The sequence below is a fragment of the Trachurus trachurus genome, assembly GCF_905171665.1.
Source record: "Trachurus trachurus genome assembly, chromosome: 14".
Lineage (NCBI taxonomy): Eukaryota > Metazoa > Chordata > Actinopteri > Carangiformes > Carangidae > Trachurus > Trachurus trachurus.
This window is the reverse complement of record NC_139903.1, coordinates 27,039,871-27,058,142: the sequence shown is the minus strand read 5'-3', so window position 1 is coordinate 27,058,142 and position 18,272 is coordinate 27,039,871. Positions and strand designations below refer to the sequence as shown.

Here is an 18,272-nt window from a genome sequence, read left to right as displayed (position 1 = left end):
TGTGAGTACTTTTTATGACCATGAGAGAAGGAAGTGGATATAATGACACGGCACAGGAAATCATCACAATAAAAATGTGTACTTTATACAGAAGGCCAGAGCCACCTGATGGAGAGGAAAATGCTTCGGCCTTCTTCATTTCACAACAAACCTTTAGGGACACCAGGCGGAGATAGTAAAGACTGTTATGTACTTCTTGCGTTGCTGTTTGTGTGAGTGGAATATCATTTGGACCTTTATCTGGGGAAATACTGTACCCTCTCAGGCTTCTTGGACTTCCACAGATAAGAAAAATGAGTGAGATTATACCTCATTTTTCTTCTCAATGCCAACATTTTCCTTTCCATTGCCAGTTGTAATTGTGCCCTCCAGACTTTTATACAGTGAGCGCAGAAATTGGTTGGCCAAAGAAAACAGCTATGGCTGAACAAAATGCCCCGATGAGCCATTTGCTGGATTTGTTGTGACACATGCAGGGAAAGCAATCACCTTTTATTGAGTTAAGTTAATTAAATAAGGAAATTGGCAAAGAAAAAAAAATAGGAATATGATCTCAGTTCTTAGAAGAACTCTCAATTTAGCTGTAACGACTTAATCAGTAGAATCGTTGGAAGTCAGGATTCACTTCAACCTGTGAAAACACTGTTGGAAACAAATACTGACAAAGACTGCCACTGTCAGATGACATCCAGTGGGCTGCGGTAATTACGACAGGAGCAAAGGAAGAGGTCAGGTGACTGGAGGTGGACGGGCGGGTCGATGAAACACGGCGCTCTCACACAGGAGATCACTGTTAGTTCTCTAATGTGAAACAAGCACTTAGCACTGCTGCTTTTATCCATTGTAACCACATCGGTTTAGAAAATACAAAAAAAAAAGAGAGAAAAAACTGGTGTGTTTGGTTTGCAGGAGGGTCTCTCTCCCTCTCTACCTCTTGTTGACTGTCCCTTTCGCCCCATTTCCTCCATTCCCTCAGGAAAATGGAATTAGGGCCGAAAGTTTTATTTACAACCACAGAAAGCGAGCAGACGGTCTGTCCATGATCCACTCTGCTCCAATTCGGTATCAGCGGGGCATCTACGCACTTCCACTGTGTCTTTTGTGTGTCTGTGCTCATGTGTGTGCAGCTCAGCACTGTCTGCACTCGCACCATGTGGCCATCTCACTATACTCTCTTGATATTGCAATACCCATACTGTATCATCATTTTTTTTTACCAACCTTTCTTGATTTAACTGGGAGTGAGTGAGGACAGTTAATGTAAGAGGAATCATTTCAACTTTGCACGTTCTGACCCCATCCATTTCGAACAAGAAAAAAAAAAAGACATTGAATTACTACAGTATCTCTCAGGCCAGAATGGTACTGTTGAATTGATTGATGCTGCTGTTTAAAACTCCATATGGCTCACATTTATTTGATAACAGTAATACGATATAAAAGTGCGGGGCTTCATGACAGTGCGCGACCTTCCAACAAATAATCGCGGCCAATAATTTGGTCTCTCGCTTTCTCGCGCACACAGAGACACACACGCTCGTACACACATGCATGCTTGCATACATGCACACGGAACAGGCAAACAGAGCTGTTGATCCAAGTTCTTGTGTGAACTTGGCATGTGAGGCCTTGGCCACTGGCATGTATTGGAGAAGAGCAGAATGCACACAGCTATTTGCAGTTCAAGGTCAAGTTTAATGGCAGAGTGCTTTACTGCATGATAAATATGGGTATCTATCTATCTATCTATCTATCTATCTATCTATCTATCTATCTATCTATCTATCTATCTATCTATCTATCTATCTATCTATCTATCTATCTATCTATCATCCTTTCTATCTATCATCCTTTCTATCTATCATCCTTTCTTTCATGTCATGACAAAGGCCAGGTTATAACAACAAAGACTGAATAATACAAGTCACTTCCTTTATTTTCATGGTAACATCAATGTTGCCATGTTACTGTAACAGACACACACTGTATAAGGTAATGAAACGTTTTGGTTAGGTTTAGAAGGAGACAGTGGTTTGAGGATAGTTGTAATTTTGATTATAACAATGAATGTAAATTTAAGGACAGAAACCCTGACTGAAGGTTTGAGTAAAGGAAATGAACAGCGGCCGTGTGTTGGTTGACTCATCGTTCCAGCTCAGCCTCCTCCTCCTCGTCCTCATGCTCACTTTGTTCCTCTTTATTCTACGTCACCAGATATCCGTCTTTGTTCTTCATAATAATTACCACGGCTGCTGGAGGTCGACTCACAATAAAACCTGACCACGGGTCGTAATAAGCTGCTCCAAAGATGCCCCATGGCTCTTCTTTTTTTCCCCCCCGAAGACGACACTTTCATATAAGGAATCTTGTTATTTTTTCAATGGATAGAATCACAGCCCAAATGTTCTGCTGTGACACTGATGTGGGCAAAAGGTTTTTAATTACATTGAGTTTCAGAAAGTTTCTGTCACCCATACATTCACTGAGCCAGTCTTCCTCCACTCCGTTTTCCTCTTTTCTTTCTTTAACTCAAGCCTCCACAGTCTGTTGAGCACTCGTGACACTGACATTGCTCCAAAATGCAATAGCAAAGAAACAGGCACAATGTGGACTCTAAGTGAAATGCAAAGTAGATTTTATGTCTAAGCAGCTTCTTACATATATTTTACATCTTTTCATGTTTGTGTCTGAATACTACTGTCATTGCATTTTCCAAGTGTTTTTATGCTTTGAAAGATGAAACAGTCTCAGTATGCTTGTGATTGAGTTGTCATGCTTTTCAAAGCATATAGATGCAGGAAGTGATGTTTTTCAATGAACATGAGTATGCAAATGGTCTTTGTATACAGTCTCACATAGAAGTCGAGTTCGTCAATGACTCTTTTTTTCCATCGTGACTGGGATGTTCTTAAAGGGATAGTTCAACATTTTGGCAAATTGGCCCATTGCCATAATCCCTATAGTCATAGCAGTAGGTTCGTTAACTTTATTTGTCGGTGTAACCTATTTTTAGAACGGTGGAGTGGAGCAGCAGGCTTCTCAGAGCTACGCTATGGAGGCTAATGGAATTTCTTGGTTTCTCTCATCAGACTCATCAAATACAAAATCCCAAAACTCCAAAACGCTTTCGTAGACAAGGTGTGACCTGCACAATCACCACGCTATTGGATAATAATGGAACGTTACGAAACAGAGCCGTTTTCGAGGTAAATACAGGGTAAATACAGAGTCTGCTTGCTGAAAAACTGTCCCTGAATGCAACGCACATCAGCGGTTTTGCATGAATTTACCTCTAAAACAGCTCCGTCTCGTAACGTTCCGTTATTATCTCATAGCGTGGTGATTGTGCAGCTCACAACTTGTCCACGACAGCGTTTTTGAGTTGTTGGGTTGTGTATTTGATGAGTTTGATGAGGGAAACCAAGAAATTCCCTTAGCCTCCATAGCACCAACAATTCAAGTTAATGAACCTACTGCTATGACTATAGCGATTATGGCAATGGGCCAATTTGCCAAAATGTTGAACTATCCCTTTAAGGATCTTGACAATACCTTAACTCACAGTTTAGAATAATGCTACTGGAGATTTTACAGTCAAAACAAAATCAACAAAAGTGTTGTTGTTGTTGTTGGCTTCTCCTGGTTAGGAGTCTCTCAGGGGTTTTAACTTGGGGTTAATTTATCCATAGGTCCCCTCCTCTAGCCTCGTAAACCAGCCTCTCCCGGAAATGCAATTCATTTCATTTCTGAGGGAGAGTCTGGCCTCATCCCCGCTGAGCATTTGGCCTGAAACCCTCAGAAGGCCGAGCCAATCAGCGTCGCCGCTGTGATTGACACAGCACGTTGGCCAATCAGGGACAGACTGGGGCAAAGCCCCGTCACTACACCAACTTGCTGATTGGCTGAATGGGGTTGTCTGTAAACGCTACTACTCCCGCCCAGCTCCCGCCCACCCCAAACGCTTACAGGGGGAATGAGGGCAGACTCTCCCGAGAAATGAAATGAAATGCATTTCCGCGAGAGGCTGGTTTACGAGGCTACCCCTCCTCCCCCAAAGCACTGATTTGTGACTGAATCTATACAAAACACTAAATTCCACATTTAAAATCAGACTTTGATGCTGTTTGATGGACTTTATATTCTTCTTTGAGCTTGGCAAAAGTAAAATGTTAAAGGGGACATATTATGGAAATATCACATTTTGAAGGCTCTACATAGTATTTGTGTGTTTGTCTTGCCTTCCAGACCCCTGACAAAAACTATCTATAATGTGTAGACTCCCTAGGTTGAAATCGATGTGGTTTTATGAGCTGTTCCCTCAGTTGTCTTCCAGTTATGTAACTAGCATTCAAATTTGCATAACCCCACCCCTACCTGGTACCAGTAGAAGGGGCGGGGCAAGCAGTGGTTCATTTGCATTTAAAGGGACAGGCACAGAAACCAGCTGTTCTGAACAGGGCTGTTTTGAAAGTATAAAGAGCTGTGGTGTTTGATCCTTGGAGTATTTTGACCAAAGCATGTCACAGACATGTCTTTAAGACACCTGGGAACTATTCTAATTTGTGGTAAAGGGGCATAATATGTCTCCTTTAAAGCCTGTGCAGTGTGTCGTTGACAGGTGACCAAATGAAACAGAACATTACTTCAGGGATCTCTCTGGGTTGAAAAAGTCCGAAACATTTGGGAAAATGTACAGAGCTCAGCTAGGTAAAAAACGTTGGCCTAATCAGTCTCTGTTTTTCAAATCTAGAAAAGTTAGATAATACAACTTCAACTTTTGTCCATAACTTTAAGTTAAGTTCATGTTCTAAACATAAGTCAATTTCCACCACAATATTATTTCATATTATAATAGAATCAATCAACATGAACTTAATTCATTTTTGCAGTGATTTCACAATTTAATTGTTTGCTTCTCTCTTTAAGTAACCTACTCTGCAGAAAACCACTGTAACTAACACAAGATGTAATTTAAATTGGCCATGTGGCAACTCATCTGTATTTCAGTAAGAGCTGACATAGTTTTAAAGTTGTGGCGAATCGTTCACGTACTTGTTATCTGAGTTTCCCTTACTGTGTTCAACTCTTTTAAATGGACATCATGATGCTATCTGGACTGTGTTTTAGAAGACAAATCAATAACAGCACCGAGGAGCCTTGCACTCTAACTGCATTGACAACATATTTCTTTCTTTCTTCCTGCATATCTTTACAGCAAGAAGATTCGTTTTCTTTCTTAACACTTTTTTTTTTCCCCTGGCGTGTTGCCCACACTACACAGACCAGACAGACTAGAACTATAGGGACATTGTAGTATAGAGCTTTTTCTGCCCATTATACTGTGATTAAACTCAGATTTACACATATAGTATATACCAGATATGGAACTTCATTATCACCAGCAGTACTTTTAAAATAATGTCTCCGGCAAGTGTGCAATGCAAATAAGAGCCGTCATTAACATTTTGAATATGCAGAGGGCTGCATGGTTTTGTTGCTTGTGGCTACCAAGGACACCAGCTGAATATGAGAAGAAAAGACTTCTCTCTGCCACAGCCAGCGCTGCAAACTCATACGCTTTCTAAACAAATCTTCATTGAGCATTGTGTGTGTGTGTCTCTGTGTGTGTGTGTGTGTGTGTGTGTGTGTGTGTGTTATATATATACTCTGCTGGCACATCCCCTCCCATAGCGCAAGCCGAGTAGCCCTGGGAAAATAAATCAGCATTGCTTCTACTTTCTGATTGACTCCTGCTGATATGGAAATTGGATGATTAACTGTCTGAAATTGTGTATAACCTCTCTTTAAATACCCCCCACACCACCACCACCCTCCATCCCCTCTGTCCCCCACCCCACCCCCCGGAATTCCCAACTTTCCCAAAAAGCCCATATGTCAGTGTCAAATACGATCTGAGTTATTGATTCATTTTACCCAGAGGTATTAGTTCCATTTGACTAATATTTGAATGGAAATTGCTCAGTCAGATGCGTTCACCTTGAAGTGAGCAGAATCCATCTCCGGGATGACAGTTTCTGCCTAAATAAGCATTAGCAGCAGCAGCAGCAGCAGCAGCCGCTCCGCTCACTTCACGTCGGACACCGTTACTGTCAGTGTAAATTGTTTATAACCTTAGGGTTAAAGACTGATATATTTGCATACATACAAATGAACAGTTTAATGTTGATGAAACTGACATTAGGGATGAGATGGCGTCCGTGTTCGCGTCGGTGCTGAAAACCGCAGCCGCTGTCTCTGGGAATTACATTGTGATGGCGCTGATGAATTATGTTGAAGGAATTGGTAGTGATTGTTGAAGCTGCTGTCCGTCATAGTTTGTGTTCTCTCATTATTAGTCTTGTGTCGTTATCCTAACGCAGTCTAAAACCCACCAAGGTAACTGTTGTCCTTATCCAAACCATCCGCACATCTTAGATTTGATTCAGATGTGAGTCACATTCAAAAAAAAAAAAAAAAAGTTGATCGTGTGTTCGTTTTTCTTATTTTTACCGACACTGAAACTAACTTTAAATGTAAACGTATAAAGATAAGATGTTCAAAGTCAATCTCCTTTGTACTGAGAGTGTACATAAGCCCACATGGCTGTACACACACACACACACACACCGAGTTGTTGTTGATGCCTTTCATACTTTCAAGGCTCCAACATAAACTAGATACCTTAATGCAGGAGGATTTAGCTTTGACCTTCAAGCACTTTTCATGTTCATTACTTTTAGTCAATAGCGCTTCTAAAAAAAACGGTTGAAATATTGACAGATTGGATGAGGAAAAAAAAAAAAAAAGTCAAACCGAACATGCGGTTGAAAACCCTGTTCGAACATCTTCCATATCCTTCTCTGTGCACGCGCTTTTAATATGGACACTCACGCGCCGCGAGGAAGAAGTCGTGCAGAGGTCAGCGCAGGACCCTCTGATAGTGTATCAGCATATCTGCTGAACACACGCCTGCTGGGAGCTCGCTGAATATTACACCTATTGATAACGGAGGATGTCTGAACATTCCAGTCACTTAAAGCTAGCAGCTTCTTAAATAATTCATGTCCTTGCACAATGCATACATTGACTGACTTTGCGGCACATCACGCAGCATTAGCAGCTAGAGACGTGTGATGTGACACAAAAAAAAACAACACAGCATCTTCGGAGAGAAGGAGAGAAAAGAAAAAAAAAAAAGGCCGACCTCACATTTTTAAAGCCTCAGCTGCAGACACCAACAGCCTCTTCCCCTCACGTGCCTGATGCTGTCTGATAAGTCAAGACTGAGGCAGATGTAGTTATCTGTGATCAAAGTTGGACCTCTCCATGCCAGGGGGCATTTAAGCTCCTACAAGTATAAAGAGGACCTGAATCAACTTGTTATTGTATTTGAGAAAAGAAGAAAAAAAAGGATTTTCCCCCAGACAACAGAAACAATCAGTCGGCTCTCAGCTTGAAAAACAGCCACTCCTGTGTTTTCAGCCAGTCAAAGTGAAATAAGAAAGTTATTTGTTGGAATGGATTAACGATTGTGCTCTTTAAATTTGACTCGAGTCACCATGATGGTTATTAGAAATCAGCCTGGTTCACAGAGGAAGGAGAACTGAGGATTATTTAGGGGCTGATGGCTTACTGATAACAAGACAAGAGATGACACATGTAATCTTCCCTCTTGATTGTGATTTCATTAACATGAGCATAATAAAATAACAAAAAATACACTCTAGCTTTTTTGTTTTCTTTTTTATGTAAGAATGTTTTGTTTTTCCTTATTTAAAAAAAAAGGAATAAAGATGAATGAATAGATGATGAGTCAGGCAACATTTCTTCTTTTTCAGTGTTTGTAATTGCTGACTCACCTGCAGGACTCTCTGTAGCGGAAGAGCACTTAATGGCGTTCTTTGTTTTTAGTTTCATAATTCTGGAGATGTCTAAAGAAAAGGTCCTGACTCGTCTGTTTTTGTTTTAAAGTCAAATGAAAACATGCTAGATTCATATCTGCACTTTAAAATGATATTTACTTTTTTGTCAAAATGGATCCAAATAGTTTTCTTGACATTAAAACTGATACTTCAGGTCATTTTTCACACACAGTATTTTGTCAGTGTGTTTACCTGTGGTGGTTTCAGATCAGTGCACTGACAGTTAAGTGAAGCAGCAGGAGCACCTGCATGGAAAACAAAACAAAAGTGTGTCCTAGACACTGTCCATAAAAAAATAAGTATAGGAAAAAACAGTCAAGTATCACAAAGCTCAGACAAAATAATGTGTGCAAGTTTGTGTGTGAATCCAAAGTATTTTCACAGCACTTTGTTGGACTGACCTCTGTCATCCTCTTTTCAATAAGTTGCGTAACACCAGTGCCTGTGTGCCAATAGCATCCGAGTCCGCTGAGTGTGCGCTCTTTATTCAGTCTACGCATGTTTTCTTTTTTTTACTTTTTTTTTTTGCTGGGGTATTAGCTTGCTTTGGTCAGAGGATGCTCCATTGTCTACTGGCTCTACCCATCCTTGCATGATATGAATGAAGATTAGCGTGGATTGTTTGAATAAACCACCCAGGGTCTGGTGTTAATGCGTCACAGCAGGAAATTATGTGAATGTCATTGCATGTATAAGTGAAATAAATGAGAAACACAATCTGCCAGGAAGAGCCGGGCTGCATGCGGCTGCAACCAATCAAAACCACGTTGATTTAAGTGAAATGGCTTTGTTCATTTGAGCATGTTAAAATCAATACATCCAGCCCATATTTTAGAGCATGGCTAGTTGATCCAGGCAGCACAGTTTAGCTCTTTCTTTTTTTTTTCTTTTTACCCCCTCCTCCCTCCTTCTCCCTCAGTCCGTGTTTGTGTGATACATCCAGAATGATTCATGCGAGCCGTGCAGCAAACAATGCCGTTCTAATTTGTCATTTCTGCATGCTTGGCGCCCTCGCTCGAGGTGGAGCTTCAGCAAGGTCGCCGGATGTACCTGACCTGCGGTAAAGTAGAACAATGGGGGTCAAAAACCTAATCCACATGACATGGATTGAAATGGATTGCCATCTCTATTTCATCCTCAAGACGCCACCGCGCCCAGCTGATGGCAGAAAACCGCCGCACGTACAGTACCTGTGACATTAGTCTACTCTGTCCTGTCTCCATGGTGTTGTTATTAAAACCCTCTCTCGTCTTAAGCTCATATACGGCACCGATAGCGGAAGCTAATTGAGGTGTTCAAATGACATCATGTGACCAAATGTTGCAGCCCTAATTGTCTGTGTCGGGGAGGGAGGCGCTTCAGCCCCCCCTCTGAATCCCCTGCTCCTTGTACCCTTGACTCTAATTAAGACCACCTATCTTAGATTCTGCTGAGGTCAGGGAGGGGATTTAATTTAAAAACCATTAAGACGTGCGCACAGACAGGACTTGTGTTGCATCCTAGGCAGATATCATTTTAATTAAGTCTTATCTGTGTCCAATTTCTCCAGAACAAGACATCATCATAATTCCTCAATGAAGGCCCACAAATAAACTGAATAACAGTTTGGTGAATGTGATGGGATTCCTCTTTTTGTATTGCAGGCCATATTCAAAAATATATCACCGATATTAGTCTGGAGTTAGCCTACTGCAAATGTATTGGCTGGGACTGAATATCCACACAAAGCAGCATGGGTATTTTTTGTTTTGTTTTGTTTTAGGATAACATCTGTTGTGTTCAAGTTTCTCTGTTGTAATGTTGCAACTACGAGAAGGTGGACAATGAAATGTGGAAAAGTGTTTCTGTCACTGTATCACGCAGTGCACTTAAAGGGGACATATTATGGGAATATCACTTTTTGAAGGCTCTTTTGTTTTGTCTTCTGGCCTCCAAAATGTGAGAACTGACAAAACAAAATGTAATTTTCAGGCTCCCTAGGTTGAAATCCATGTGGTTTTATGAGCTATTCCCTCAGTTGTCTTCCAGTGATGTAACTAGTTTTCAAATTTGCATAATATCGTCCCTACCTGGGACCAGTAGAAGGGGTGGGGCAAGCAGCGGCTGATTTGCATTTAAAGGGACAGGCACTGAAAGCAGCCGTTCTGAACAGGGCTGTTTTGAGAGGATGAAAATAGCTGTGATGTTTGATCCTTGGGGGATTTTGACCAAAGCATGTCAGAGACATGTCCTCAAGACACCTGGGAACTATTTTAATTTGTGGAAAGGGGGCATAATATGTCTCCTTTAAAGGCTTTCAATGTGAAGCCAAGAGACTGATGAGCGCGTAACAGAATAGACTGCAGCCTTGTGAACACAAGCCATCAATGCTTTTACACTCGAGCAGACATTTGATACCAGACAAGAACATTGCCATGTGTCACTTGTATCTTTCCCCAGTGATGGCATCCAAAGCTGTCAGCGCATTGTCATTTGTTGCCTCCTGTCCAATATCATAACAGCATGCCGCACCGATGTTGAGGTAAAGAACTTATCTTGTTGCGGCTTCCTCATGAGACTCAGAAGCTGTAAGCTGTAATTCTGAGAGCTGCTGCTGGATGTGCAGCAAAGTGACACTCGGGTCCCGAAGCGGCTCCGCGTCCCCTCCATGCATACAGATCTGGACCGGGAGACGCAGCGCGGTAGCACATTAGCAAACAAAGTGGATGTGGTTTGGGGAGGTTCATACTCTCATTAACTCTTCAACACTTTCCTCAGGAGTTACCTTTTCTCCTCGGCCTAATTATCAACCACATGAACTGAGCCTTTCAGAACACAGCCACAGGCAACTGTAACCGGGGTCCGAGCAGGTTGCAAAAAGATTGCAACATTTAAAAATGTTTAAAAGCCAAACAGCAGATTAAAATGATGAAAACATTACCACTCCAGCTAGCCTACTTTTGAAATAATTCTGAAAACATAATTGCCAGTACCTGAAGTTCAGAGAGTAATATTTGGTGCTAGAGTAGGTGGAATTAAAAAAAAAAAAGAAAACACTGTTGTACATTTTGGTGAAATTTGCTGTAGCCTAATGCATTTTTTGGGTTATAGTGATAAACTGAAAATAGAAGGAATAACAGGGATGACCAGCTTTTCTGCTTGGATACCTAATTATAATAATAGTGTTAACCAACTTGGTTAGTTATGAATGAAGTGTGTGATGTGTGGGGAAAAAAAGAAGAGAAGGTAGTTATAAGGAAGCCACGGCAATTTAATAATGATTATTTAACAACAACTACACCAAAAAATAAAAATCCATATTTCCAAGTAATGCAGTGACGCACACTTTATTCATTCATTACAGGATTTAAAGGAGACATATTTTGCACCTTTCCACAAATTAAAATAGTTCCCAGGTGTCTTAAAGACATGTCTGTGACATGCTTTGGTCAAAATCCCCCAAGGATCAAACATCACAGCTCTTTTCATCCTCTCAAAACAGCCCTGTTTAGAACGACTGGTTTCTGTGCCTGTCTCTTTAAATGCAAATGAACCACTGCTTGCCCCGCCCCTTCTACTAGTACCAGGTAGGGGTGGGGTTATGCAATTTCAAAACCTAGTTACATCAATCTAGGGAGCCTGAAAATTATATATTTTTTGTCAATTCCTACATCTTGGGGGCTGGAAGCCAAGACAAACACCTAAATATATGTTAAAGAGCCTTCAAAAAGTGATATTTCCATAATATGTCCCCTTTTAATGCATGCACAGATAGAATAACATTAGATGATGATCACATGAATCAAACTTCTGATGAATCAATGGAGAATATGAGAGCAAGGTACAAAGTTAAGCAGCCCTCACCCATCCCATCCCATAACTGTTTCCTCATGAATATTAAAGCTATAGTGCGTAACTTCTATCGCCCCCCAGAGGATTTCTGCGTTATTACAACGATACGGCCGGCACCTATGGCCCGGTGTAACCCGCCCCTCCCCTCCCCACCGCTACCCCTGTAGCTCTCCATGGTACCGGTAATGCACATCACACACAGTAAGTAACACTGGCTACAAAATGTGTATTGCTCGTCACGCTACACGGAGTAACACTACACACCACATGGTGCTGGTCACCTCCTCGTTGTCAGGTAAAACCGAGTAAAACGCGTCGTTTCGGTCGTTTCCTGTGAGCCAGCGCGGGAATTTCGCTCCAAGACAACAAATACAAAAAGAACAAATACTGAAAAATACCGCAAGGTGTTAGAGGAGCCGAACGGCTTAATCAGCGTTGTATAATCTCCTCTTGTAGTGGCTTGGGTGAAACGGATATTTACAGACACGTAGAAGTTACGCACTATAGCTTTAAGTATGGTAACAAACAGTTTAGTCAGTTCTTATGTAAAACTGAACTTGTTAACACAGGTGTAAAAGTTTTTTTACTTTTTTAATGGTTTGAAACTTCCTCTGACTCGCTGTCGGCACTGATGTTAGAAAACTTAGAATACATTTCACCAAAATCAGATGAACAGCATCAGACCGGTTCATTTTGACTCAATTTTAATCTTTTTTAAGAAGGAGATCAGTAGAGCAAAGAGAGTTGAAGCCGGACATCCCAGTAGCCTTTAAACAGAGTTAGAAATAGTTGCACATATTTTAGTCTGACTGAACCCAAAACAGTTTGTCTTTTCATCTCATACTGGGTTATCATGTCACTTTCCTCTTCATAGGGATGGGGCTGAGATATGATAATGTGAGGGTGACACATGGCCCATGAAACCACCTGTTCATCCCCAAAGATGTGCAGCATCTGCATTTTGCTATAGTGTGATACAACCTCACTGTCGTGTAACTTTGTCATGGCACAAAAGTGAAATAATGAGGGTCTTGAGTGCTTCCAGGACCCACAGGAGTCGCCTGTTGGACACGTTTCATAGCTGGCTTGTACCCCAGGTGCTGTTGGACACACTTGAATAGATGCAGCTGTAGCTGTTTCACTACATGCAGCCCCTGATAGAAAATGTATTTTTTACTTTTGTAGGTGCGTGTTGTTCTGGGAGTAGAATTCTTGAGGCGGATGATGAATATTTCCCCTGCAATCCAGTTCGCTGTGAGGGGTCCTTGACCCATTTTATGTCACGGTTGCCAAATAAATACGCACAGGAGACGCATGTGAATAGATATTTGTCCCATGGACCTCTATCTTAAATCACTCAAAAGCACATCAATACAAAACTGTTTCAAGTGCTACGGTGCAGCACTCCCACAGATGAGAGCTGTGAAAGTCAGACCTATTCTTAGAGTAGCAGCCTATTCACTATTCATCCTCTGATTCTGAATCCTTACTCAATGAAATTATTGTGAAATCTCCCCAGTTCTGCCCCCCCACAACCCCCCTTTGCAACTGGTACAGGAGGAAATCAGTCAGTGTGTCTGTGTGCAGACTTCCACAAATCAACATCTATGATCCTGTCATATGCATGAGAGCTCCATATGATCAAATCACACTGAGGGTGAGGATGTCACAACAAGTGATTTATTATTATTTGTGATGTCGCTAAATAGCCGCGTTCACAGTATAGTTCCTCTGTGAGGAGCCGCTGCCTGCACCCAAGTTTTTTGGGAACCATCTAAGCCAAACGAAGGTAGAAACAGGCTGCGCACCATATGGTCCACATGGTGCAAGGCAAGTGATGCTACCTGGCGACTAAAAGAGGCGCGAGCACAGAGAGAGGGAGGGAGGGTGGGAGAGAGAGAGAGAGAAAGAGAGAGAGAGAGGGTTACTTAATGAACTGTAGGCGACTTAACGTAAAGAAAGACACTGGAGCGAATTCAGCCTCTTGTTTGAGTGTGCATGACAGAGGGAAGGGAGAGCAGAGAGAGAGAGAAAGAGAGAGAGAGTGAGAGAGAAACACACTTACAAGGAGACTTGGCTGATGCATCTCAGCCAGAGCATCCATTTCACGGCGATTACTGTTTGAAGCGGAGGAGACGGTGCGCATTTCTCTGAGAATCACGGTGCTCCTCTCTCCTCTCTCTCCTCCTCCTCCACCTCCTCTTCCTCCGAAGTCAGTTTCCTAGAGCGGCTGGCGGGTGGAAAGAGAAAGACACTTTCTCTCCCCCTCTTCTGCGTTTATCGACACGGACAGTATTTCTAACAAGCCTTGTTTACTTGGAGCCTAAAAAAGAAGCAGGTCGACCGCAGTTCCATTAGGTTACAGCTCTTTTTTTTTATACACCGCGTCTTCGTGTGGAGTGGAATTTGCGGTCCTCGGCGCAAAGACGCAAAAGATAATACTAAGGAATACCAGACCAGCAGAGGTTCAAGTTTTCCTGGAAGTTGCGCCAGTGCCAGAATAAAGAAAGAAACAAACAAGAAAACATGGGAATGTGTGGCCATTTGGCGGTGCCCGGGAGATGCCTTGTCGTCCTCGGACTTAAATTGTTATTCCTTGTACCTGCAGGAGTTCCGGCCAGGAGCGGGGATTCTGTATTAAAGGACAACATCACCGTCAGACAGGGGGAGAGCGCCGTCTTAAAGTAAGTCTTTTAACTGTATTCCATCACCACAGCACTGATATGACCCCCCTCCTCCCCAACACACACACACAGACACACACTCGTGCGCCATCAACACCGGCTCATGCTGGTCCAAAAAAAAGAAAGAAAAAAAAAAAAAACCCAGCCAAGGAAGCGCAACGGTCCAGGAGTTACTAAAGGTCACAATAACCTAGCTGTTATTGAAAGGGACACGTGCCTGTTACATTTAATGGATTTAAGACCAGCTGACTGATGGCGCACCGTGCGCGTGCCATTTGGAAGTTGTGGTGGAAACGTGTTAAAAACTCGGCGTTCAGCCATCCCATCTCCTTGCCCTTGAATGTTATTGATCCGGTTGGTTAATGTCTTGTTGAGGATGCACGGAGCCGAGATGCTCGAATTCAGCGTCAAGAGGAGGAGGATGAGGAAGAGGAGGAGGAGGAGGAGGAGGGGGCTCGTGTACTGTATTGATTTGTGCGTGAAACACAAATGCAATTATGACTTTAATTTTCAGGGCTGTTTTGTTTTCATTACACTTGATGAAACGCCTTGGAGTGCATCTGACAGATCTGTGTCTGTCCGTGCACCCTTCATGGAAAAAAAACAAAACACCATACTGTTTATTATTAGTGTTACTAATCACTAATGTGTTCTCAATCATCATACTGTAATGAGAGCTGTGATTTCACAGTGGTGTGGGTGGAAGGACACGGTTTCACTGCCTTTGTCTTAATCTGATCCAGGATGATTTTCCTCCTTATTTGTGTCTGTTCACTGTACTGAGGATTTGAGCTTTTTTTTTTTTTTTTTTTTTCTTGAGCAGGTGTGGTGCTAGAAATCCAGACTCCTTGTGAAATGATGCGAGATAGGGCTCCGCTCCACCCACACAAATCCAAACACACACACACACACAGTTTGAGATGAAGTTAATACAATGACTTGCCCGTTATTAAATGAAGAAAATAGTATGAAACAATAGTATCAATGAGGACAAAAAGAAGGAATTACAACGTGGTGAGCACCACAGAGAGTAAACAGGAAATGCAAACACTGCGAGTAATCCTAATCTGTGCACGACTGTGAGGTTAAATAAACCGGTGTGAGCTGTGTGTTCTCAAGGCGCGCACATCTGCATAGTGTCACAGGATGTTAAAGGCACCATTGTTTACTCGCTTAAGTGTGATGGGCAGATGTGAGCAGACATGTTCGACTGTGGTGCTGATGCGAGTGTGACTCCACCACCGAGTGTGTGTGTGTGTGTGTGTGTGTGTGTGTGTGTGCAGTCAGTACCTCGAGCTGTCAGAGCAGGGCAGCAGAGTTCAGCCGGCTCCACATCCACAGAGATGGGATGTATTTAGACAGGAATTATTACACAGTCTGATGACTGTCGGCTGAGATGAGCGGGCTGTTAACTGTTATACTGTCCGCTGCTGGACGGAGACAGAGATGGAGGACACTTTTTTTTCTCCCTAAGATGGAGATCAGTTTAGTCTTCATCTTGTCTCCTCTGAGCCCTGAGAGGAAGTTAGTTTGTTAATCCCGTCTCCTCCGTTACAAATGTGTGCTGGCCTCTGCTGATTAGGAGGACTTGTTAAGCAGTCTGTGGGATGCACTGACACCATCTCCTCCGCTCCCCTCAGTCTGAATTGTGACAGGCTGAAATCCACTTCTTGCTGCTTTGTCACGCTGCTTGTCGAGCCGCACGCGCTCTCGGCCCTGTGGCAGAACCCCTCCCCTCCCCTCCCCTCCTCCCTTCCCTTCCCTTCCCTTCCCTTCCCTTCCCTTCCCTTCCCTTCCCTCCCTTGCCCTCCTTTGCCCTGACCTGTGCAACCCCCCGCAACGGAGGAGTCATCAAAGTAGTTGTGGAGTTGCCGTGACCCCTTAAAAGCTCCAAAAGCCGACAATGGAGTGACTCGGGGCGTCGCTGTGCTGTGCTGTGCTGTGTGTGTGCTCCTTCACAGTGTATCAATACGCCGTCCTGGAGGAAGATGAACTGCTGCCTGTCAGTGAGCTATAGTCAGTCCCTTAATCCAGGAAACCGCTTTCAGCCTGTCCCCGAGCGAGGAAGAAGGGGGTTGGATGATGTCGAAAGCGGAGCGGAGAAATCAAAAGAAACGCCGTTCTCATCCCTTGCTTCTCGGTTTTTCTGTGGGTGGGGAATCGGGCCAGTTGGTGCTGGTGTATGATAGCATTGTCCTCGCATTCACCAGCTCACCGCTACATGCCCACAGCAGCCTGAAGCTGACACTGTGAGGACCTCGCTGCCTATTCTGAGAGGGGCCTGTCTTAGCTCCCTCCTCACCCTCATGGCGGTGATGTAAGTCGGGCGGGGGGGGGGGGGGGGGGGGGGCAACGAGGTCGGGATTGCGAGAGGTGGGCCAGGAGGCAAGCAACATTAGAGAGAAGCATTGCTGTGGTGTTGCGCTCTGATTGAATCATTGAAACCTTATCTGAAGACTTGAAATTGGCAGGCGCTGTTGTATTTTTGTCTGTTTTTCTATTTGAACTTTTTTTTTTTTTTATGGATGAAATTGTAGCTTTGAAACAACTAATTTCTATTGGATACTCCTGTATTTGCGAATAAAAAACAGTGTTTGTGCTTGGAAGCGGAGAGTGGCACTCCGCCACACAAACCTAGTGCTGATCTATGTGTTATTGACATTGTTGCTATTTGGAAGCCGATATGTCACATTGATATGCTGTTTCCTACATTCTCCCCTGGGTGAAATTACCTCCCGAAGTCCCCAGCAGTTGGACTACAAAGAGAGATTCAAACACTGATACACAGGTTTCTCTGCAAGCTTTTCTATCTCACATCAGGGGGTGGGGTGTTGGTGGGGGATAAACAGTGCTGTGCTGCCAAGGCCTTTCAAGGGTTAAATGCTGTTAAAGCACGGAAAACTGCAACATTAATGTGATTCCGGCCATATGATTTTTAATAAACGATTGTTGCATCGGTGTGATTTCCTGTTAGCTGGCAACAATCCGGGGGTTGTTATTGTATTTCTGTAGGGCTGTATTATTTAGACCGTCAAGGGCAACACAAAGCAGCATCAGTTGTCACATAAATAACGCCACTGGCAACAGGAACTTATGCAGATGATGTGAGTGGCAGAATAATTAGCATCATTCAACAGCGATGGTAGATTTTCTTTTTCTTTTTTTCCAGATATGAAAAATAAATTCACAAGTTAGAGCAGCGAGAATTCAACGCTAATTAGACACCATTATATCATGTACAGTATGTGAACCATAAACTTGTCCTTAAACTTAAATTTCCAGCTTCTTGTGGTATCATTGATGCATGTACTCGTTTTGAATAATTAATTGACAGATATCTAATTTGCTGTAATGTGGCTGATGTTGGCCAATGTGGCCTTTAGAATAAATATCTGATTATTACGAGCTGAAAGACGGGAGGCTGAGTCCTCATGCTATATTATACAAATAATATCATGTTTAGGCCTTTATGATATGAAGTAGATTTGTGAAGTGCAGTAACACTCAGCATACTGAGCTGAAAACACACACATTGAATTATGCATTTACACTCACTGTTGGCCATCTCCTCCCCCTGCTGCAGGTTGCACTGCTGAGAGGGGGAGTTGTGTTGTGTTGTGATCTCAAGCATAGAAGTAAGTGGCAAATTTAGGTTGTAAACAACAGTTCACTATTAGATTACAGTGGATGGATGCAGAAGGTGAAACTGCAGGTTTTCTACCTGTGCGAATATTGGCGATGAAAGAAAGAACTGTTTTTTTTTTATCCCAGTTTACAAATGTTGTGATGATGCTCTGTGTGTGTGTGTGTTTGTGTGTGAGTGAGAGAGGCTGCA

At 42.8% G+C, this 18,272-nt stretch overlaps 1 protein-coding gene across 1 annotated transcript in view; it reads left to right on the top strand.

Moving 5' to 3' along the window:
• Positions 1-14,188: 14,188 nt before the first annotated feature.
• Positions 14,189-18,272, top strand: part of opcml (opioid binding protein/cell adhesion molecule-like) — a gene marked incomplete at its 3' end in the record, with an annotated part of 176,605 nt that continues 172,521 nt past the window's right edge. The window contains exon 1 of the mRNA XM_083986302.1: positions 14,189-14,437. Within this exon, the coding sequence (XP_083842428.1) occupies positions 14,280-14,437 (158 nt within the window). The 5' untranslated portion in view covers positions 14,189-14,279. The remainder of the gene's footprint in view (positions 14,438-18,272) is intronic.